General features: G+C 39.6%; 1 protein-coding gene across 1 annotated transcript in view; it reads right to left on the reverse strand.

Annotated features, from left to right (window-relative positions):
• Positions 1-25,765, reverse strand: part of CSMD1 (CUB and Sushi multiple domains 1) — a 1,854,468-nt gene that overhangs the window by 180,756 nt on the left and 1,647,947 nt on the right. The window contains exons 40-42 of the mRNA XM_063441118.1: positions 6,715-6,831; positions 5,750-5,965; positions 814-1,002 (exon numbers count right to left, since the gene is read on the reverse strand). Of these exons, the coding sequence (XP_063297188.1) occupies positions 814-1,002; positions 5,750-5,965; positions 6,715-6,831 (522 nt within the window). The remainder of the gene's footprint in view (positions 1-813; positions 1,003-5,749; positions 5,966-6,714; positions 6,832-25,765) is intronic.

The raw sequence follows: 25,765 nt of genomic DNA on the forward strand, positions 1-25,765 counted from the left end.
CAGGGGGTAACCCTAATAGTAAATTTTAAACAAGAAAGAGAAGGATCTGTCCTATGAGGTATAGATCGCAACGTATGCAGTGGGTAAGGAACAGTTAAAATACCCTTTAATAAGATGGGGTAAACATAACGAAAAAACAATTAAAACAATTGTTTTTTCGTTATGTTTACCCCATCTTATTAAAGGGTATTTTAACTGTTCCTTACCCACTGCATACGTTGTGATCTATACCTCATAGGACAGATCCTTCTCTTTCATGTGGTAATAGGGTTATTCTCAATTTCTCAGAGCCCTTCATTCTCTTTAGCACAGTACATGAAAAAAAGACATGATTACATACATTCCTTTTTGTTTCACTAAAAGAAACTGCATGATATAATTGGGAAAACAGTTAAATTACATCAAATTGGCACTGATGGTGGACAAGCAAGATAACATTACTGGTTACAATTTGCCTATAAATAAACCAAAACACTTATTAAAATAGCACACTCTTCACAAATTGTAGTTAATGAATCACAAAACAAATTGCCCAATTTATACTATCATGTTAGTTTTCTCTAGAGAAGTATATTTTGTGCTGCAAATTCAACGACTAAATAACATATGCTAATTCCCATAAATTAATTTTGTGACCAACATTCTTTATTATCCTAATTATCATCATCAATATGCCCAATAATTACCTGAGAAAGTACACAGCTAATGCCTTCAGACTCAAAATTAATAAATCACTACATAAAATGAATAGGGATCTATGGCTTTGCAAAGTACTAAAAACAAGTTATTAAAAGCGAGCTTTTGAGATGATACCTTCACATCTTGGAAAAGGATAGTTCCAGTTTCTATTGATACCATGCTGACACGTGAGGACGGCTTGCCCAATCAGAACATATCCAGGATAACATTCAAAAGATATTGATTGTCCCACGCTGTAATCTGTGTTAATGATATACCCATTCTTAAAAGGATTGGGATCTGGACAGTTTTGAAGTTCATAAGCTGTAATAAAATAAATAAATATGCAAAAATGAATTTGGGGAAGGGTGGACATTTGAATAAATAGACTCTATGTTATTTATTGTATGCAGTTGAATAAAAGGTGTCATGGAAAATCGATCAATGTACAATATAACCCACTGTCACTTTATTCTCACAGTTTACACATTAGCCCTGATAGTCAATCAGAGTGAAAAGAAAGACATTTAACAACATAAACAAATACAATTTAAAGGTATTTTGGTATTTTATTTATATATATATATATACCGTATATACTCGAGTATAAGCATACTTTTTGTGCTGAAAAACCCCAACTCGGCTTATACTCGAGTCAATAGTCTGTATTTTGGCAATTTGCATTGCCATAATACAGACAGGGGCTGTGGGGGCTGTGAGAGAGCGTTACTTACCTGTCCTGCAGCTCCTGTCAGCTCTCTCCTCCTCTGTGCCGTCCGTTCAGCACCTCGGTCAGCTCCCAGTGTAAATCTCGCGAGAGCCGCGGCTCTCGCGAGACTTACACTGTGAGCTGACAGAAGAGCTGAACGGACCGGCGGAGGAGGAGAGAGCTAACAGGAGCTGTAGGAAAGGTAAGTAACATCTCTGCAGCCCCCACAGCCCCCTCCTACACAGTGCCCATCCACTGGACCACCAGGGAAGGAGCCCCCCTCCCTGGCCAGCTAGCAAGCAGGGAAGGGGGACGAAACAAAAATAAATGAATAATAAAATAATAATTAAAAAAAAAATAACATTACAAATAATAAATAATAATAATAAAATATGAAAATAATTAAAAAAATAATAAGTAAATAAAAAAAAATAATGAAAAAAAATATTAAAATAATGTAAAAAAAATAATAAAATTGCCCACCCCCCAAGGCTCTGCAAAACACACATACACACACACACACACACACACACACACACACACACTGCACTCATACACACTGCACTCATACACACTGCACTCATACACACTGCACTCATACACACACTGCACTCATACACACACTGCACTCATACACACACACACTGCATTCATACACACACACACTGCATTCATACACACTGCACTCACACACTGCACTCATACACACACACACACTGCATTCATACACACACTGCATTCATACACACTGCATTCATACACACTGCACTCATACACACACACACACACACTGCACTCATACACACTGCACTCATACACACTGCATTCATACACACTGCACTCATACACACACGCACACACTGCATTCATACACACACTGCATTCATACACACACTGCATTCATACACACACTGCACTCATATACACACACACTGCATTCATACACACACACTGCACTCATACACACGCTGCACTCATACACACGCTGCACTCATACACACGCTGCACTCATACACACGCTGCATTCATACACACGCTGCATTCATACACACACACTGCACTCATACACACACACTGCACTCATATACACACACACTGCACTCATACACGCACTGCATTCATACACACACACTGCATTCATACACACACACACACTGCACTCATACACACACACACTGCATTTATACACATGCTGCACTCATACACACGCTGCACTCATACACACACACTGCATTCATACACACACACTGCATTCATTATATACACACACTGGAAATAAATATTCAATTAATATAATTTTTTTAGGATCTAATTTTATTTAGAAATTTACCAGTAGCTGCTGCATTTCCCACCCTAGTCTTATACTCGAGTCAATAAGTTTTCCCAGTTTTTTGGGGTAAAATTAGGGGCATGGCTTATATTCGGGTCGGCTTATACTCGAGTATATACGGTGTATATATATATATATATATATATATATATTATAACTGCATATTTAAGTTTAAAAAGCTTACCTAAAATGTATAGAATTATTTCTTGGTGCTATAACTACAATAAGTATTTAAATATATATATATTATTTGAAAAAAAAATGTATAAACTGAATAAAATAACAGTTTTTTATTTATTTCTGCCACAATACTTTACTGTAGCTTATGCCGCTACCCCAAATAACTTTTGGTACACAACCTACTTTAATTAGATAATGTCTAATATTAGGAAACATTTTTCTATATTTAAATTTTTTTAACAATTCATCTTAAAAAAAACAACAACTGCATTTTAACTTGGTGGAGGTGATAAAGGCAAAATTGAGGTTAAACACTGAAGCATAGATTTAATATTGTTTGGTAAGCTATTCAAATTATTTATTCATTACTAATTATGGATAAACTTGCAAAATGTTTTTTTTTAACAGATTAAAATATAAAAAAAATATATAAAATATATCAATATACCAAAAATTATCAAACTATTAGAAACATAAAATATTTTGAATAATATGAAATCATTTGTAAAGGTTTCTCAAAAAAAAAACATGAAATAATTTGGAAAGCTTATCCAACAATATTAAACTGAGGCCTTAGGCCTTAATTTAATAAGCTTTTTGAATGATTAAATGCTGTTAGAAAAACTTTTCCAACAGTTTATCTACATGATGCATTCTTTAGATAAAGCATTTGGAACGCTTTTCTAACTTTGAAAAAAGTGAATTCTCGTGTGGCTATTTAAATGACTGGCCCCCTCAAATCGCCTGAAAAGGTGAATTTACTCACCTTTTCTCCCACGCTGCGCTGGTCTCACTGTGACTGTCTCTGCCTCCATGGCTGAGATCATCAATCTTGATGATGTTAGCCAACACAATCCATAGGAAAACAATGGGAGGCTATTGTGTGTGCAAAGTGCTGTGCTGTGCAAAGCAGCATCTCCTCATAGAGATGCAGGGTTATTTACTAAAGTGATAATTTAAAGTGAATCCAAAGTGAATTTCAAATTTCAAGCCAGAGTAGCTGATCTGAAAGCATTTAGAGAAATTTTCCAGTTTGGTTACTTTGACCTTAAATTTTAAGTTCACTTTGAATTTTACCTTTAGTGAATAACCTATTAATATACAATTTTAAGTGATTTTAAATCTAAAACAGGTGGCATGGCATATTCTAACCAGCTGGCAATAATTGTTTTAAAACTTTGCAGTTTTACAGAGGAACCATGAAATCTATGCATGAGGTCTCTATGGGAGGTTGTTAATATGTGCTTTACTTTTCACACAGATATATTCAATAAGTAGTTTTCAAAGTAGTTTGCATAGGGAAGTTTTCAAAACTCACATCTTTGTTTATAAAAACATTCACAGCATCTCCAAAATACCAGTAAATTTGTAGACAGTGAGCCATAAAAATAATCTTCATAAACCAGCATGAATCCAGCTTATAGTGAAGAACAAAATGTTCCTCTCCATCCCTTAAGAAGTTGATGACATATTTCAAGAATATCATAATGATCATATGAGTACGTAATACACTGTTTATAAAATGCAGAAAAAGTGCAAATGCATGCGGCATTGCTCTTTTATTCATTTTAAATAATGTAGCAAAATAAAATATTGATAACAATGTATATATATATATAAAGTGTGTGTTTGTGTATATATATATATATACACACACACACACACTTTATTTTAATTGCCAGATCATGTTTCCAAATGCATGCTGAGCACAACTGGGACATATATGAGATTAAGGAAAGTTATAATACTGAGCTGTACTTGCCTCAATTTTAATTATGCAAGGAATAAACCATGTAAAAAGCCACATAAGCCCAAGCACTAAAGTGCTCACTGTATCAGTCCATACAGTAATATAACAAAGGGTATGTTAACCCAGAGGGTTACTTTTTTATCACCCACAGCTGCAACTAGTTACCGACGCCCAGTGAAGGACCAATAAAGTGAATGAACTACCAGTATAAAAGAAAGGACTCGGGGGGGGGGGAGGAGGGGGGACACCAATAAACTGTCCTCAGCAAATGCTGTGAACAGGGCATTAGAATCCTGCAGAGGACAATGAAACAGTGTTCCCTGCATGATTTGTCCTTGGTGGGCTGGCCTACTCGATTGTAATGCAGCCTGGCATGCTTTCATTCAAGGCTGTCCTGTCAATTATACAGGCATTCGCCCCTCTTTCCAGGCAGGTGTACCTGCATCCTTCATGTGTTGGCATTGTAATAAATAAAAATGGAGGTTACACAGTACTTTACTTCTCATTACAGCAAAATATTTTCAAGCTTACCCATCATGGGATCATCTGATCATTGTGGAAGGACAAGTCAACTTTTTGCTTAGTGCTACCAAGTGAGACACTGTCATATCACTGTACTTACTAAAATGTCTTGTATTTGCTTGATCTTAGGATATACATATCATACAAGATCCAGCACACTCTCTCATTCACTAAACGGCATTGTCATAGTTTACAGAAAGCACTCCCACACATGTGTATAACTATATATATAGTTTAGATGCAGGAATACCAATTGTACAGCCCAAAATCAACAAATAAAAATGAATTGTAAATATTTATCTTTGTGAACAAGCTGAATTTTAATTTGTTCATTTGTCAACATTATCACAATGTTAAAGTATAATATTTTACTTCAACTATCTTTAGTAACAGAAAAATTAAACTGACATATTTATGTTGAAAATGTCATAAGTGATAAAGAGATAATTAACATTTTTCAAAACCTGTTACACTATTTTGTGGAGCACAGAAATAAGTCCAAAACAAGCAATGACATTTCAATAATTTGCTTACAAATCACCATCCCCCCACTATGCTCATATTCCCCTGTTTTATTTACCTTGATATGACATTTTGAAGCCTTGACGATTTTCTGAGTGATCACTAAAAAAATGAATAAGTACTTCATGAGTTGTGCTGAGCAAGGATGATGGAAGGTCAGCTCCACTAAATTGTCCAATCTGAGAACTGGAACTTGCATGATGAAGCCCATTCTGAATTTCAAGAATATCATGATTTGCTTCAGTTGAAAAGTTTTCAAACTGAATATGAGCCCCTATTCAAAATAAATATATACACATTAATCAATAACCAAATCAGTTGATACATCTTATATTGCAATTTATGAGGATATGTCGCAACTATTTAATAACTTATTAGAACTGGCGCATTACTATACAAAAACAAAACAGTTCAGTAAAACGATGATTATTTTATCTGATTACAATTTATGAGAAGCATATTGTTCAATATAATAAGAATAAACTGAATATAATACTTTCTAGGTACTAAGAAATATTCTAGTTTATATCTATTGCCATTGATACAGCAATACTAAGCTAGACATTTGGAATAATGACATTATAATCTCACATTTCTTCAAGAGTCACCACACACACCTTAAGAACCTATGCTCAATTCCATGGTCTATTTTTCACTGCACGGGCCAGAATATATCTTTATGTATATCTATAACAATTTTTGAAAATTGCTGCAGCTGCAAGAACCCCCCCTCCAACATGAATGGTTAAGAAGGAGGACATTTTACCTGCAGTCCATTTTCTGTGTACATGGAGTTTTTACACTAGAGAATGCTCGTGTCCCTACATCTTCCTATGTTTTAACCTCTTCCTATGTTGTAACTGTGCACAGTGTATATCTATTTAAGTTACACTAATTATTTTCATGTATTATTTCTAAACAGCTTGAATTGTTTTTGCTTTTCAATGCAGGCAGCATTTTAGCTTTAATTAGGAAATTATAAAATGCCATACTTTATAAACCACAAATTATATGTATACCAACCATATCCAACAGGTAACATGATCTTCCAGGTACAGTCTAAATTACTTGGATAATTTCCTGGAAATCCTGGACTCAGGATAACTCCTGCCATGGTCATTAATGTCTCACCACATTTGGCTAATAGAAAGAAAAATATATATATAAACATACATTGACTTTATGTATCTAGGCTTGTTTAAATTCATTAATATTATTATATAATATGTTCATCCTCTATCAATCTGACAATGTTATTCATATATAGTAAAAGTGGCATTGGTAAGGGAACTATTGCAGTCTCGTGTATGGCACATAATTACAGTTTATGTCAACACTGGTCCAAAATCTTATCCTTACTAAAGATGATTGTAAGAATTATGACTTGACTACAGCCTCCACTCCTATTATGTTCATAGCCTACAGAATCCTAATAAACTATGTTTTAATTGCATTTTTATAAAAGTGTTGCAGCAAAATATAGGTTAAAGGTTGAATGGTACTGGAATGGGAGTAGAATGAAAAACAAGATGTCAAGCTCTACTTTATACCTATCAAGTTCTACCTAATAATACAGGGGTGTGGGGGAGAGAGAGAGAGAGAGAGAGAGATTAAATGTAAATAATATTAACTCTTCAGACGTACTGCTAAATATTTTGTGGACTAGAAAAGTGGAAAAACAAATTATTTACAAAATATACCCACAGACAGACACCCACAGATACCCACGTACATACATACATACATAGACTTACAGTTAAACAATCATATTGGATGTAGTGAAAATGAAGGATTTTGCTTTCATTTTACATCAGAATGAAGATATGGTGTTCATCAGCTGCTCACCAACTTTGGCAGCTGATGCAAATTTAAATGTTTTCACCTTCCAGGTCCTCCTAGGCTTTGATGGAGTGGAAGGGAAGAGATACTAGTGTTGTGCAACCACAGAGATATGCTAATCAGGAAAAAGATGACCTGAAGGGTAGGCTTGAACAGTGCTATATACAGAGAGCTACCACTGTGTTATGCACTCTCTGACTGTATTTATGGAATCATTAACAAAGTAAATTTGTTTGTAATACACACATTTTATTTGCAGTTCTGCAATCTTTTGTATACTCTAACAATCGTGTATGCACAAGTCACTGCGTGAAGGGGTTAAAGCAGGGGTACAGAGTTTAGGAATTTTCTCTTAGTGAGAAATGTTGCTGGGGAAAGCTCTTGTAGAAAATATCAAATCCTTCAATTTAAAAACCTCTCATTTTTGATCTAAAATAAACTATCTAAATAATTTACATTAAGTACATACAGTCTGTAATAATTCATAAGGATTTACCTATCTGTCTTCAATAAAATAGTGATAAAAATGAATTAGAGTGTAGAACTGAATGCATCTTCTACAAATATTATCATGTGCCATATAGACATTCGAACAGCATTTGTTTTCTACTTATCTGCAATGATATGTGTGGTAGAGTAACCATATAATAACAGTACATATGCTTTTTTTCCAGTTGCATGTGTTACTACTTCTGTCCTCATCCTAGGCCACAACTTTATTTAAACGACTATTATTGAGCACACCATGGTTACCTACCATGCAGGCATGTGGTCTATGTATTACTTTGGGGCCCAATCACTGTCACATATCTTTTGAGACCCCAAAACCAGCAGAAAAGACACAGCATGTGGTAGGTAAGATGGTGGCCTAAACAACCTGGCATCTCTACAATCGAATATAGCATCTGAGTCAGAGATTTAGTCACAACTATCTGAGACTTATCCAGCTTTGGAAAATAAAATTAACAACATGCGGCAGAACTGCCGTTCTACATTGTAAGCAGACTTTAGGCAAATCATAGCCAGTTCCCACCAGAACCTGCAATCTTTGGGAGAACACACCAACACCCTGGAGAGTAAGCTTTGCAAACTCTGTGAAGATCACAACAAAGTGGCAGACAAACTCACTAGAATTAAGCCTTTATGCAAAAAAATAGTTGATGCTGAAGACTGCGCTCAGTGAGATTCTGTAGTGTACCAGAACATGTTCAGCCAATAGATTTGTCCATATATTTGTTTGACTTGCGTACCAAGTTTCTTCCTGCCAAGGCACAGTCAGACTTACTCCTGGAAAGGGCCCACCAGCTTCCTAAGTCACAGAACCTGGCTACAGATATCCCAAGGGACATAGTTGTTAGATTTCATTACTGTGCTAATACCATAGTTTAAGCATGCATGGGATAGGCATAAGGCTACCCTAGCTATAAGATAGTATGAGGGTATTTAAACTTTTTTTGGCAGACTAGATGGGCCAAATGGTTTTTATCTGCCCTCACATTCTATGTTTCAATGTTTCTTTGTTTTTATACCAGCAACCACCTTTCCAGATCCTTAACAGCATAAACTACTTATAATGAAATGCTCAGTGAATTGCTCTGGAATTACAATGTAGCTTACAGATGGGGATATCCAAGTTAACTGCTGGTTTGGCGTAACAGCACCTTGCACCAAATTTATCCACCCACACAAGACTTTCCAGTCTTAAAGTCATAGAATTTAGTTCCAGCTGAACACCCTACTTCTCCCCAAGAGTCAATATTTGCCTGGAAGAAACCTGGAAGAAATCATCTAGTCCCCAGGCTTAGATCTTAAATCAGTTGTATGCTTACTATAATTAAGGTCATCTCCTGTTGCTGACTTCACTGCAGGTTGGACTTACATCCATAATCACCATGACAAACATGAAGACCACCTAGGAAGGCTTTTAATTTTGGCAGGGATGTTGTTCAAGTACCCAATAACATTAGCCTCAATTTATTCTCCAAATGAAAGCAAAATTTCCTTTTTACATAGTAAGATATTAGGGACTTTTTCTCCAGCAGATTGATAACAAGCCACTTTTAGATGCGATAAATTTAATCCATAGATTCAAAAACTCCCAGTGTACCTTGATACCGAGAAGGCTTTTGATCACCTTCACTGGCTCTATAGGTCCCATACTTTATTAAAAATTGGGTTCCCTCCCCTTTCCTTCAGGCCATACTTACACTTGTACAATGCTCTCCCAAACCATGCACTTTTTTAGATCATCCCAACTTGCTCTATGAGCACAACTAGAAATTCATACGTAGCCCCATTCTCATTTAGTAATGTGAATCCACTTTCCTCACACATCCACATTGCCATTACAAACCGTCTCTGCATTATTGGTGCAAGTGTATGGTGAAACTGTTACCGGCCTTCTTTTCACTCCATCTCCTCCCTGTGAAAAGGTGGATAACAGCAATAGTGAAGAGCTGGTGGCACGCACAGAGGTTGTGCCCTTCCAATAATTGTGCCACCTACTTACCTACTTATGATTTAAGAATATGTTACAGTCTCATCAAGTATACTTCTCTGTCACGGGATGTTTACCCTAACTTACAGGATATGGGAAACTCACAAATGGATGGTCAATACATTTATGTATTACTAGACCTTAGAGATGTTATATATAAAGATGGAGACAAAGTCAAAAATAGCGAAGGTCAGGATTATAGAAATATGTATTTAAGAATAAACAAGCCGGGTCCGGATTCCAGAAGTACACAAAGTCAATAAACAAGCCAAGATCAATATCAGTAATACAAGAGAGACTTACACAATGCACTACATGGGTACCAAGGGAGAAATATAGGGCACTGCATAAGGGCCAAAACAGTATTAATATAGGCTTGCTTAATTTCTAATTGGTCCACAACACCTGTGCGACTACATTAAGTATGAGAACGGGGTCGCCTAGGTGACGTGGACTCTTTAGGAATGTAGCTGATGTTTCAAAAATCATTACTCATTCAAATTCCTTCATTCAATGCAGCATCTGTATTTATATGGAAAATTAGGTTGCAGGGCTGAGCGGTGCCTTTCGGCCTACATGACCAGTAAAAGAGGAGCAGTTCGATTGGGCAGACTAGATGGGCCGAATGGTTCTTATCTGCTGTCACATTCTATGTTTCTATGTTTCTATGTGTCAAACAGGTAAGTATCGTGGCACTCTCCTAGCTCAACAAGCATCTCTATTTCACAGTTAGAATATTGAACCCAACATGCGTTATGTTATTTTTTATGTGAACATGCTCAGTGTCCAACATGTTGTAAGTGACTTCATGTAACTACACTTCATTGATTATTTCTTATATATCTACTCTTGTTTCTGATAATGTTGATACAATTATATGCCGTGACCACATCTGTACTTTTATTTCTATTATTTACAAAACAATACATTGTCAAATTAAAAAGAAGTTTGGTTTTCAAAACATTCTAGACAAATCAAACAAACTAAATGGGCAGACCATTAAATAAATAAAAACATAGTCCCAACTAAGTATTGTTAATGACACCTTTAGTAATATGTGTCATTGCAAGATTGGGTGTATTTTCTAATTCAACTTCTTTTAAATACGCATAAAACAAGTTTAGTGCCTTTTTAAATAGACTTTTCAGATTACATTATATGCCATTACTAAGTTATAAAACTATTTAACTATTCATATAAAAAAAAATCTGTTACATTAAATTTCTAATCGTATTTCTCATATAACCTTACACAGATGCAAAACAAGCTTTTCAAGAATTGAACTTCCTTCAACGCTGGTTACTTTCCAATTATATTTTATTGTATAGTATGACAGTGTGACTTTTTAATAATGCATCTGGTAACCTTGGTGAGTGTCTATGCAGAAGGAATATCTTTTGACATTAAAAGCAATTTTAATTTTAAGTGAAATAAAATTACCGTATTTATCGGCGTATAACACGCACTTTTTTCCCCTGAAAATAGGGGAAAAATCGTGGGTGCGTGTTATACGCCGATATCCCATAATTACTTACCTGTCCTGAAGCGTGGGCCGGCTTCACAGCTTGCACCGCGGTACAGGAACTTTAATTTCATGTTCCGGTTTCCGGCGGGACTGAAAGGAAGTGTGCACAATAGTGTGCACACTTCCTTTCAGTCCCGCCGGAAACCGGAACATGAAATTAAAGTTCCTGTACCGCGGTGCAAGCTGTGAAGCCGGCCCACGCTTCAGGACAGGTAAGTAATTATGGGAGGGAAAGTACACTATGGGAGGGGAGGGGAGGGGGGGGAAGTACACTATGGGAGGGGAGGGGGGGGGGAGTACACTATGGGAGGGGAGGGGGGGGAAGTACACTATGGGAGGGGAGGGGGGAAGTACACTATGGGAGGGGAGGGGGGGAAGTACACTATGGGAGGGGAGGGGGGGAAGTACACTATGGGAGGGGTGGGGGAGAATACTATGGGAGGGGAGGGGGAGAATACTATGGGAGGGGAGGGGGGAGAATACTATGGGAGGGGAGGGGGGAGAATACTATGGGAGGGGAGGGGGGAGAATACTATGGGAGGGGAGGGGGGAGAATACTATGGGAGGGGAGGGGGGAGAATACTATGGGAGGGGAGGGGGGAGAATACTATGGGAGGGGGAGAATACTATGGGAGGGGAGGGGGAGAATACTATGGGAGGGGAGGGGGAGAATACTATGGGAGGGGAGGGGGGGGAGAATACTATGGGAGGGGAGGGGGGGAGAATACTATGGGATGAGGGGGGAACACTATGGGATGAGGGGGGAAATTTCCTGGAATTTCTTTCTAAAAATGAGGTGCGTGTTATACGCCGGTGCGTGTTATACGCCGATAAATACGGTAAATGTTACATTCATGATGTAATTTTTTTTTATCTATCTAGCATCTTTCTCACATATTTTATATATTGTATACTACATTTTGAACTTTACAACAGTACTTATAGTGCATCTCTTTTTATATAACAGTCATGTAACATCCTGCAGCAAATCCAACAACCCTCAGGTATTGACAGAAGCTTGGAAGACACTCCATCTCATTCATTCTTGCATTGCTACCATATTATCATGCGCAATATGGAATTGTTACCATTTATACCTGTAGTGTGCAATTTTCTGTGCTGCAGTTTGTATTATTATCATTTGATGTTTCTGACCAATATTTCAGGTAGACAGTTATTAATATTTTGAGTGATATAATTTGGTTGCTAAACTTTTTAATAGTATATAACACATGGCTACTCTCCCCTCCTTCCCCTCTTTCCTATTCTCCTCCCAGCTGTAAATACCTTAATATAACTGTTCTATCTCTGTCCTTCAGGCCTCATCTCACACTCATACTCAGTGGAGCTATGCATTTAACATCCTGAAGCAAATCCAAAATCCTTCGCCACTTCCCACCCACCCTCCCCTCCTCCCACCCAGGTTCCCACTAAATATATAGCATGCTCCTCCAGCGGTTTGAGATTCTCCCTCAATTACCTCTCCATTCCCTTTATATTTTACCAATAGTTGCTTTTTCTCTGTTAACTTTTAGCCATCACCTCCAAATTTCCCCTGCTAACTCTTGTCTCAAATCCCCTGAGCGGTGGGTGGGGGCCCTAAAATACTAATTAGGGGGGGACCTAATGACCTAATGTCCTCCCCCCTGGCCCCCACCCCTGAGCGGTGAGTGGGGGCCCCTAAAATACTAATTAGGAGGGGGACCTAATGTCCTTCCCCCTGGTCCCCACCCCTGAGCGGTGGGTGGGGGCCCTAAATTAGAATGAGGGGGAGGACCTAATGTCCTCCCCTCTGGCCCCCACCCATGAGCGGTGGGTGGGGGCCCTAAAATACTAATTAGGGGGGACCTAATGTCCTTCCCCCTGGCCCCCACCCCTGAGTGGTGGGTGGGGGCCCTAAATAAAAAAATAATCCCCCCCTCTCCCGGGTGACTAGGGATCCCTAGGGATTAAGTAACCAATCAGAGAGTTATGAGTCAAATTACACAGCGTGGGAAAATTCCAAAGAACTTTCCCACGCTGTGTAAAATGACACAGAGCACTCTGATTGGTGGATTTCAAACCAACCAATCAGAGTGCTGTGACAGGTAAATGTAGAGACTTACCTGTCAGTCTCTTCATTTACCCGTCAGAGCACTCTGATTGGATGGCTTAAATCCACCAATCAGAGTGCTCTAAGCCTAATTGAAGGGCGGGGCAAGGCTTTATAAGCCTTCCCCCGCCCTGCAGAGCTCAGTCTGCGCGGAGCCCTCGCCGGGTGAAGAAGGATTTTTTTTTCTGCTCGTTTTTTTGTTTTGTTTTGTTTTTTAAGTGCGTCGGTTATTATGGCTTTTTATTATGCCTTTTTGGGGCTGAAAAAAGAAGATTTTAGAAGAAAGAAAACATCAAATGGTAAGTTTTTGTTTTTCAGGTACTTAGTTAAATGGTCCCCCCTCTTTATTTTTAGGGTGAGGGGGGTAAGTAGGGGTTATTTTTTTGGGAGAGGGGGGTGACTAGGGGTTTGGGGACCCCTAGCCACCTGGGGGAGGGGGGTTATTTTTTTTATTTAGGGCCCCCACCCACCGCACAGGGGTGGAGGCCAGGGGGAGGACATTAGGTCCCCCCATTAGTATTTTAGGGCCCCCACCCACCACTCAGATGTGGGGGCCAGGGGGGAGGACATTAGGTCCCCCCTAATTAGTATTTTAGGGCCCCCACTGCCTAATTTGTATTTTAGGGGCCCCACCCACCGCTCAGGGGTGGGGGCCAGAGGGGAGGACATTAGGTCACCCCCTAATTAGTATTTTAGGGCCCCCACCCACTGCTCAGGGGTGGGGGCCAGGGGGGAGGGCCATGGGGGAAGACATTAGGTCCCCCCTCTGATTAATATTTTAGGGCCCCCACCCACCGCTCAGGGGTGGGGGCCAGAGGGAGGACATTAGGTCCTCCCCCTCATTCTAATTTAGGGCCCCCACCCACCGCTCAGGGGTGGGGGCCAGGGGGAGGACATTAGGTCCCCCCTAATTAGTATTTTAGGGCCCCCACCCGCCGCTCAGGGGCGGGGGCCGGGTGGCAATAGCCCCCCTTTAGTTTAAAAGGTGGGGGCTCGGGAGGGGGGACCCAGTTTTTAATTTTTCCTTTTTTTAACAGTGGCTGCTCACTGTTTAATAGACATGCCCCTACTCGCGGTATAGTGAGTAGGGGCACAATTTACTAATACTAAGTAATCTTTAGTTAGTATTAGTAAATTTGACTGAAAGACCAATTTAGGTCTTTTAGCCTTTTGGTAGATAACTCCCTAATACCGTGGGAATTAGGCAGTTATCTACCAAGCGGCTGCAAGCGACGTTCCGAAGTCCCGAAGTTCCGAAATCCCGAAATGCCGAATTGCCGAGGTCCCGAAGTTCCGAAATTACTGAATTTCCGAAGTGTCGAAGTGCCGAAGTTCCAAAGTGTCGAAGTGCCGAAGTTCCGAAGTGTCGAAGTGCCGAAGTTCCGAAGTTCCAAAGTTGCCGAAGTTCCGAAGTGTCGAAGTGCCAAATTGCCAAATTGCCGAAGTCCTGAATTGCCGAAGTCACGAATTTCAGAATGCCGAACCAAAACGAAAAATTTTCCCATGCACATGCCTAAAGAGTAATATTTTTTTTTGGTCCTTCATAAAAATCTTTTAATACATATGATTGAATTCTTAGATAACTGAATATCTCAGAGTTGGGAAGATCATATTCCATTATTAAAGCTGAAAAAGGTTTAATTTTCCCTTTCTTCATCAAATTATCTATTATCTTAATGTTTCTATATTTCCATTTATCTAAATTTATGTCATCAATGAGAGATTCCAAAATCTCCAGTTCCATAAATCCATATATTTTCCCATTACACTGCATGTTTTTTTTTTAATCTTAGACCATGTTGGAATAATATGAATCAGAATGCTGTTACTTAATTCTTTTCATTTTCCATACCCAGTTTCTTGCCATATACTTTTGTTCAGATATTTTATATTCAGTTGGTCTGTTTCTAGTCAAAACCATTCTGTTTCCCTCATCTCTCTTTTAGTTAGAGTATGTATATGATATATATAATATAATATTGTAATAATATTTATTCTACCCAACCAAAAAGTGTGGTTAGTGTAGCGGTACTTACCTTATCCGGGGGCCGGACGCGGTCCTCTCTTCAAGCCGCGCGCGGTCCTGCGGCTGCACGAGCCGCGCGCGGCTCGTCCAACTGTTCAGACAGGAAGGCGGGCAGTGACCGCGAGAAGCGGTCACGTGTCCCGCCTGCAGCTAAGAGCGCGCCGCGAATCTCGGGCGCGCTCTTAAAGAGACAGTGGGAGCCTAAATTGCAAAAAGGCTCCCATTGGCTCCTGTCATGCCAATCACCCCATACACTTACCTGTTGGGGGAGTGGAAGTGACAGGAGCCAATCACATTAGTTTGAAGGCTACTTATACTTACCCTTTTCCCTTAGTTCCTTGCCCTATCGTGGTTTCTGCTACAGTTCCCTTTAGTGCTTGTTGTGTTCAGTTGTGTTTCTCCGTATTTGACCTTGGCTTTGTATTCTGACTTCGTTTTCGCTTTATCCTATTCTGTACTGTTTGCCGGCTTGCTGATTCCTGTGTACCAGTCCCCGGCTAGTTTTCGTTTACGCTGTCTCTTTGTGCCCTTGACCTCGGATCGTTCCTGACTCTGTCTTATCCTATTACGTCGAGTCCGGCCACTCTAAGGTCCGGTAGACGTATCTCTCCTCTGTACTGTCTTCTGTTAGGCTGGATCCTGCGTGTAGGGGTATATACTCGTTACATTACGATAGGGCCATGGACCCCGCAGATTTAGCTCAACAGATGGCGACCCATGAGGCTAGATTTGTAGAGCAGGATCACCGTATGGATCAAATAGCTCAGGCTCTCCAGACGCTCTTAACTAGAACCATTCCAGCAACCGCACCTAACCCTCCTGCACCCCTGCTTCCTGAAGTATCGACTATGCCTAACGCTACAGCACATTTAACGCCTCCTCCTAGGTATGGAGGGGATTCTAAGACATGCAGAGGGTTCATTAACCAAATAGAGTTTCATTTTGAAATGTATCCACGTTCATTTCCCACAGAGAGGTCTAAAGTTGGATTCTTTATGCACCAACTTACCGACAAAGCACTTGAATGGGCAAACCCTATTTGGGAGGCTAATGGACCTATGGTGCATAACTTTCACAGTTTCCTAACAGCTTTTCGCAGAACTTTTGATACTATGAAAAGGTCTAAGAATGCCGCTAGAGCATTAATGAGGGTTAAACAGGGTTCTAGGTCTGTGGCTGATTACGCTATACAGTTTCGTACCCTTGCCTCACAGGTCGATTGGACCAATAATGGGTTAACTACGGCCTTCATGGAAGGTTTATCAGACTCTATATTGGATGAGGTAGCAGCTAAGGAGCTTCCTATTGCCTTAGAGGACCTTATTGACTACCTCATCGATATAGATAATAGGATTCGTGACAGGCTCTATACTAAGAACAGGAATAGACGTTTTGTTACACCTATTCAACCCAGAGTTAATATACCGGAGAGTGTTAAAGTATCTGAAGAGGAACCTATGCAATTAGGGGTTGCCAAACTCTCAGATACTGAGAAATTCCATAGGAGAAGGGAGGGACTCTGCCTATATTGTGGTAAGAGAGACCATATGGTAAAGGAGTGTCCTCTGCTCCCGGAAAACTCTCGCACCTAAGACCTTATAGGGGACTGGCCTTGGGTGTGATTTCTAAGTCTCCTACATTGCCTCCTAACCGATTGCTTCTCCCTGTTTCTTTACATATGGGAGAGAGTTGTATAGTTGAAAACATAGACGCCCTGGTTGATTCTGGGGCAGCCGAGAACTTTATAGACTCTGGTTTTGTAAAGAGAAACAATATTCCCATCAGAGAGAAGGAGATACCCTTGGCCGTTGAGGCCATAGATGGTAGACCATTGATATCTCCTGTTGTTACTCACGAGACTGCACCGCTACACATGTACACAGGGGTTCTACACTATGAAACCATTCGGTTCCAGGTCATCACCTCTCCCTCTTCACAGTTGGTGTTAGGGTATCCATGGTTACGTGCCCACAATCCCATTTTTGACTGGGAGACAGGGCAGATAAAATCATGGAGTGAAGCCTGCCATGAGTCATGTACTATTGAAGTCACGCCTGTGAATTCTATTAACGTTCCTACTGTTCCTCCTTTATCTACGACAATACCCTCTCAGTATTTAACTTTAAAGACTGTCTTTGATAAAAGAGAAGCTGACAAATTACCGCCTCACAGACCCTACGATTGTGCTATTGATTTGTTGCCTGGTACTATACCTCCTAAGGGCAGGGTGTACCCCCTATCGGTTCAAGAAAACCGTGTCATGGAGGAATACATTAAAGAGTCATTAGACAAGGGATTTATTAGAAGATCCTCTTCTCCGGCTGGAGCGGGGTTCTTCTTTGTATCAAAGAAAGAAGGTGATTTAAGACCTTGCATTGATTATAGAGGTCTTAACAAGATCACCATCAAAAATGCTTACCCTATACCTCTAATAACAGAATTGTTTGACAGGCTCAAACATGCTACGGTATTCACCAAATTAGATCTTAGAGGAGCATACAATTTGATACGTATTAAAAAGGACCACGAATGGAAGACAGCCTTTAACACTCGGTCAGGTCATTATGAGTATACCGTCATGCCATTTGGGCTTTGCAATGCCCCAGCAGTGTTCCAAGAATTTATTAATGATGTCTTAAGGGACTTTATTCACTCATTTGTTATTGTGTACTTGGATGACATTTTAATATATTCTACAGACATTCACACTCATCACAGACATGTTACGACAGTTCTGAAGACCCTTCTTGCTAATGGTCTTTATTGCAAATTAGAAAAATGTCTATTCGACCAGTCCGAGGTCCAGTTTCTAGGGTATTTGATTTCCGCCGAGGGTTTTCGGATGGATCCCCAGAAGCTCGCTGCAGTCATAGAATGGCCTCTGCCGCAAGGTCTGAAAGCCATCCAGCGTTTTCTGGGTTTCTCTAATTATTATAGACGTTTTATCAAAGGTTTTTCGTCTATAGTAGCGCCTATTACTCGTATGACTAAAAAGGATGGCAATACACGTGTCTGGTCTACTGAGGCACTTCAGGCTTTTGACTTTCTTAAAACTACGTTCGCCTCTGCCCCTATTTTACAGCATCCTGTCCCCTCATTGCCATATATACTTGAGGTTGATGCTTCCGATATAGGGGTAGGTGCTGTCTTATCCCAAAGAGAGTCTCCTGACAAGCCATTGCATCCTTGTGGCTTCTTTTCTAAACAAATGTCCAAGGCAGAGAGGAATTATGATGTGGGTAATCGCGAACTCCTTGCTATCATTTTAGCACTCAAAGAATGGAGACATTTGCTAGAAGGAACTAAGGATCCTATTCTCATATTTACAGATCATAAGAACCTATCCTACCTTAGCGAAGCTAAAAGATTGTCTTCAAGGCAGGCTAGGTGGTCACTGTTCTTGTCTCATTTTAATTATATAATCACCTATAGGCCAGGTGACCGGAACACCAAAGCGGACGCTCTGTCCAGACAATTCGAGACTATTGACAAACAGGAGATTGATGTCACTCCTGTCATTCCCCCAGACAGGATAATAGCAACTACTATATTGTCTATTTCCTCGTCCCTCTTGCAGGCCATACAAGCGAAACAAGGCATGGCACCCAGCGAGAGGCCTAATGATAAATTGTTCGTTGACATTCCCGAGAGACGGGATATTCTGTCACTTTATCACGATACTAAGACTGCTGGACATCCTGGTATTTCCAAAACAGTGTCAGCCGTTTCTCGGTATTTCTGGTGGGATACCTTACGTAAGGATGTTACTGACTATATAAGTGCTTGTACTACTTGTGCATGTATGAAAACTTCTCGTAGAGTTCCTTGTGGGCTGTTGCATCCGTTGCCCGTTCCCGAGAGACCTTGGTCTAATCTATCAATGGATTTTATTGTTGAATTACCCCCTTCGAATGGTAACACAGTCATCCTAATGATAGTAGATCGGTTTTCCAAAATGGCTCACTTTGTGTCTCTCCGCAAGTTGCCCACTTCCAAGGAATTGGCTCTTATCTTCGCTAGAGAAGTGTTTCGATTACATGGTATTCCCTTATCTATTGTATCCGATAGGGGTAGCCAATTTGTTTCCAGGTTCTGGAAAGCCTTTTGTTCGGAGATGGGTATTTCCCTCTCATTTTCTTCCGCTTACCACCCCCAGTCTAATGGAGCTGCTGAACGTGCCAACCAGTCTCTAGAGCAGTACCTCCGTTGTTTTGTGTCTCACCATCAGGACAATTGGTCTGACCTGCTTCCTTGGGCTGAATTTGCTCGGAATAATGCCACTCATGATTCTTCCGGCAAAAGCCCTTTTTACGTTGTCTATGGCCAGCATCCCGTTGTTCTTCCGGCTGCATTCTCCTCACAGGGCATGCCAGTTCTGGATGAGCATTTGGCTGGTTTGCGTAATACTTGGGAGCAGGTTCAGCGTTCTTTGGTGGACTCTGCTGCCCGCCAGAAGGCTCAGGCTGACAAGCATCGCAGAGCGGCTCCTTCCTATGTTGTGGGGGACAGGGTTTTGCTTTCCACACGGAATATTCGCCTCCGGGTGCCTTCTATGAAATTGGCTCCCCGCTTCATTGGTCCTTATCGCATTATACATAAGGTTAATCCCGTTTCTTATGCCTTGGGTCTGCCTAAGAATCTGCGTATACCCAATGTATTTCACACCTCTTTGTTGAAGCCTTACGTACGCAACCGCTATACCCGGCATACTCCCCCTCCCCCTCCTGTCTCTGTGGAGGGTCATGAGGAGTTCGAAGTATCTGCTGTTATTGACTCTCGTTTTCTCAGGGGTCGGCTTCAGTACTTGGTACATTGGAAGGGTTATGGGCCTGAGGAGCGCAGTTGGATTTCTGCGGATGCTGTTCATGCTCCCCGCCTTGTACGTTCTTTCCATTCGCGTTTTCCTGCCAGGCCTGGTCCTGCCCGCCCGGAGGGCGTGTCCTCAGGGGGGGGTACTGTAGCGGTACTTACCTTATCCGGGGGCCGGACGCGGTCCTCTCTTCAAGCCGCGCGCGGTCCTGCGGCTGCACGAGCCGCGCGCGGCTCGTCCAACTGTTCAGACAGGAAGGCGGGCAGTGACCGCGAGAAGCGGTCACGTGTCCCGCCTGCAGCTAAGAGCGCGCCGCGAATCTCGGGCGCGCTCTTAAAGAGACAGTGGGAGCCTAAATTGCAAAAAGGCTCCCATTGGCTCCTGTCATGCCAATCACCCCATACACTTACCTGTTGGGGGAGTGGAAGTGACAGGAGCCAATCACATTAGTTTGAAGGCTACTTATACTTACCCTTTTCCCTTAGTTCCTTGCCCTATCGTGGTTTCTGCTACAGTTCCCTTTAGTGCTTGTTGTGTTCAGTTGTGTTTCTCCGTATTTGACCTTGGCTTTGTATTCTGACTTCGTTTTCGCTTTATCCTATTCTGTACTGTTTGCCGGCTTGCTGATTCCTGTGTACCAGTCCCCGGCTAGTTTTCGTTTACGCTGTCTCTTTGTGCCCTTGACCTCGGATCGTTCCTGACTCTGTCTTATCCTATTACGTCGAGTCCGGCCACTCTAAGGTCCGGTAGACGTATCTCTCCTCTGTACTGTCTTCTGTCAGGCTGGATCCTGCGTGTAGGGGTATATACTCGTTACAGTTAGTTGATCAAATGGTTTTCCAAAAATTAACTTCCATTATGCTTTCTACTTTGTTGGCAAGAAAAATTCCCAGGTATTTAAAACTCTCTTCTACCTCAGTAAATCTAAAATAATCCATAATTTGTTGCTTAATTTTTTTATCGCAATTTTTATTTCATGTTGTTATTTGAGAAATTGCTATACAATGATATCTCATTCATTAGATGTTTAACCAAATTTACAGAGCCAGTCAGAGTTATTAAAGTATCATCCACATACATGCATAACTTTAAATCATTCCTGATTGTTGGTGATACATTGATTTATTCTTATCCTTTCAGCAAGAGATTCCATAGATAAAACATATAAAATTGGTGAGAGGGGACAACCCTGTCGGGCACCATTATTCAGTGAAAATCATTCAAAACATAGGTCTATCCCCACAACTCTTGCTGTTGGTCCCTGGTAAAACGATCTTATTGCTATTAACATCCATCCAGGGATGTTTTTAATTTTGATTGGACCCTGGGCAAGCATTTACTTGGGCCCCCCGACTACATATAGATACAAACAAATACACTACCTGACACACATGCAGATACACACTGACTGCATATAGATACACACAAGAACATACAGATACACACAGACACTGACACACACATAGACACACACACACACAGATACAAACACGCAGACACAAAGGTACACACACTGACTACATATAGATACACCAACACACATACAGGCACACAGATACACAACCTGACACACATGCAGATAAACAGATACAAACACTGACACATACAGATACACACACAAACACAAATGGACAACATACAGATACAGAGACACATTCTGACAGACATACTGACACAGACAGCCATACTGAGACACATATACACAAAGACATACTGAACCACACAGACACCGACGGACTCACACATACAGACATACAGATACACTGACAGACATACTGGCACATATACACACAGACAGATGGACATACTGAAACACACATACACTGACAGACATATTGACAAACACAGACATACAGAACCACACGGACACTGACAGAGTCACACAGACATTCTGTCACACATACACACAGACAGACAGACATACTGAAACACACATACACACAGACACTGACAGACATACACACACACATACAGACATTTTGACACTCACAGACAGCCATACTGAAACACACATGCACACATACATACAGAACCACACAGACACTGACAGACTCACACACACACAGACATACTGACACACTGACAGACATACTGGCACACATACACACAGACACTTACAGACATACACACATACATACATTTTGACACTCACAGACAGCCATACTGAACCACACAGACACTGACAGACTCACACACACACAGACATACTGGCACACTAACAGACATACACACATACATATATACTGACACACTCAGACACTCATGCAAAATTTGATAACCACCCTCCAGTTTCTTACCTTTTCCTGGGACAACCCCTACTCTCCCCCCAATCCAGTTTATCAATTAGACGTCTAGTATTAAAACTCGCTTGTTTATTTGGGACAAAACTATCTGATCTTCATGAATTAAACTTGGGAGCACTCCCTTTATCTTTTCTGCCAAAATTGCTGAGAACAGCTTTGAATCCACATTTATCAAAGAAATTGGGCGATAGTTTTTGACTTCTTGTGAATTTTTATCTTTCTTCAATATTGGCATTATATTTGCACACAGCAATTCCCTCGGTCCTGCACCTTTAATAGCAATCTTATTAAATGTATTAGTTAGATGTTCACTAAGTATATATCTATACATCCTGTAGAATCTATTGGTTAGACCATCAGGTCCAGGCGTTTTGAAATTGGCAAGTTTATCAATAGCCTTTTAAAATTCTAATTTAGTCAGGGGAGAATTTAGTATTAAACTTGCTCCTGTGTGATTCTGGGAAGAGTAATTTCTTTCAGATAGCTAATTAACCCTTGTTCATCATTTCGGTTTACAATGTTATATAAATTGGAATAATATTTTCGAAAAACTTTAGCTATTTTTTCTGGGTTCTTGTATTTTATCTTATCTTTATCGATACATATTATTTTATTTTTCCCTTCCCTTGTTTTTAGTTATTTTGTTAACCATCTTGAAATCCTATTATTATCATAATAGTAATGAACTTTCAACCTCTCTAAATTTGTATTTATTCTTTATAATTCTAAGGAATTTATTTTCTTTCTCAGTTCACTTAATTGATTTAATGTTTCTTCCATCAGTTGATCTCTATTTCTTCTCGATAATTATTAGTATTCTAAATATAACTCCGCTCTGGAGGCACATTTTTGTTTATTTATCTTACTTTTAAGTTGCATCAAATATCCTCTTGACACAGCCTTAAAAACACACCATATCATTGCATAGTATATACCTTATGTGCTGTTTTCCTTAAAATATAGTTCTATAAGATTTTTGATGTATTCTTGGTTCTCTTTTTTTTATCTAGTATACTGTCATCTAAATGCCAAGTACTGAACAGCTTATATATTTTCAAATCCTTAAGAACAAAGAAAATATAGCTATGATCTGCCCATGGATTATCCTTTATCAAAATGTTTTGAGTTTGTTCTACTGAACTGTTCTCCCCTAAGACTAGATCAATTCTTGAATAAGAATGATGTACCCTGGATAGATGTGTATATTACTTTTCCATTGTATGATAAACTCTCCATACATCTAACATACTATTTTTTTTAATAATACTTCCCAAGATAATAGATTGTTTCTTTATTTGTTTATTCACCTTACAATGGTCCTTAATCTTTTTATCTAATACTATATCCGGAACACAATTAAAGTCTCCGGCTATAACTATGTTCCAACTTTTTCTACCTTTTCCATTACTTTCTTAAGTAATTTAGTTGGCAGGAAATGTGGCAGGTACATATTAACAAGGGTGTATACTTGAGAGTTTAATTTGCATATTAGAATTTGATATCTTCCCTCATTATCCAACTCTGAGTATATTATCTCCTTTTGAAGTTTTTTTTTAGAAAAAACAATAGCGACTCCTCTTTTTTTCTTCCACATTAAATATGCATGTATAAACTTCTCATATAACTCATATCTCCATCTGATTTTCTCTTCCCTTTTCCAATGGGTCTCTTGTAGCAGAGCAATATCTACATTCTCTCCTTTAAGTAATTCATATAAGAGTTTTCTTTTAAATGGGGTATTAAGTCCCTGAACGTTGATAGAAATGCACTTCATATATATTTCTCCTTGTTTTTATTCTCTCTCATAAGCTCGGTCCTCCTCTAAAGATAAACATAAAATTCCTTAGCACAACACATAAGTTCCTTTATATACTTAGGGTAACCACATACATCCCTTATTAGATGGCGAGGGCCCCAAGATATCCATACCACTAATCTCTTAACACTATTATTCACAGTGTTCATACTGAGATCCTCTAACAGATCTCCAAGCAGGGATACTGCAACGAGCTGGCATAGTCCGGCGACCATCTTCTCTCTATTTTATATTATTATATTTCACCCCTTTATTTATTTATTTAAAAACAAATTGTATTATTATATGCATACATATAGAAAAGGGGGGGGGGGTAAAAATGGAAAGCAATTAAAAGGGAAAAGAGAACATTTTCTATAAGGCACTTATATCTCTATTAACTATCTTCAGTTTCTTTTTTCCTTTCTTTTTCCTTTTCTTTTCCCTTTCCCCTTTCCTCGTTTCCTTTCCTTTTCCCTTCTCCTTTCCCTCTCCCTTCCCTTCCTTCAGTTATCCTATACCTTATCCCCTAATACTGTTTGTTATAGCATTCTCCCTCATTTCTCTATTTTTTCTTCTTTTTATTCCCTTTCTCTTCCCTTTCCCTTTATCTTCTTCTCTTCCTCTCCCCCTTTCCCTTTCCCTCTCCCTCCTTCCCTTCTTTCTGATTTCTCATTAGTTTATCTAGTTTCTGTTTCTTTCTGTTTTTTGGAAAGGGAGGATGTGAAAATAAATCAATTGATAAGTACAAAAATAAATTAAATAAATTCCTCTCATACTGAATAACCACTAATAATATACACAAATTGTGCAATCTCATTCTAATTTTAGTTGTGGCATACTATTTAGTTTACCTCATTCAGTGATACTAAACACTATATTTAATTATGTGTTTTTATAAATTGTTAAACTTCTTTACCTTCAGATTATCAAATTATCAATCTCTTTCTTATTTTAACTGTGCCATATTTTACATATATTTGTTTACATCTTTTAGTGACAATAACCTTTTCTTATTTAACTGCAAATCTGTGTGATATAATGTATAAATTTCTCCTATTTGTGTTTTATACCTATGTAACCCCTACTCTTCTATGCTTCCAATATTCGTTGTCTATATTCCCCTCTGTGTATTACACCCTCTGTGTAAAAAAAATAAAATAAATGTATAAAAAATTTATTTTTCT

The sequence above is a fragment of the Pelobates fuscus genome, chromosome 2 (genome assembly GCF_036172605.1).
Source record: "Pelobates fuscus isolate aPelFus1 chromosome 2, aPelFus1.pri, whole genome shotgun sequence".
In the NCBI taxonomy this organism is placed as follows: domain Eukaryota; kingdom Metazoa; phylum Chordata; class Amphibia; order Anura; family Pelobatidae; genus Pelobates; species Pelobates fuscus.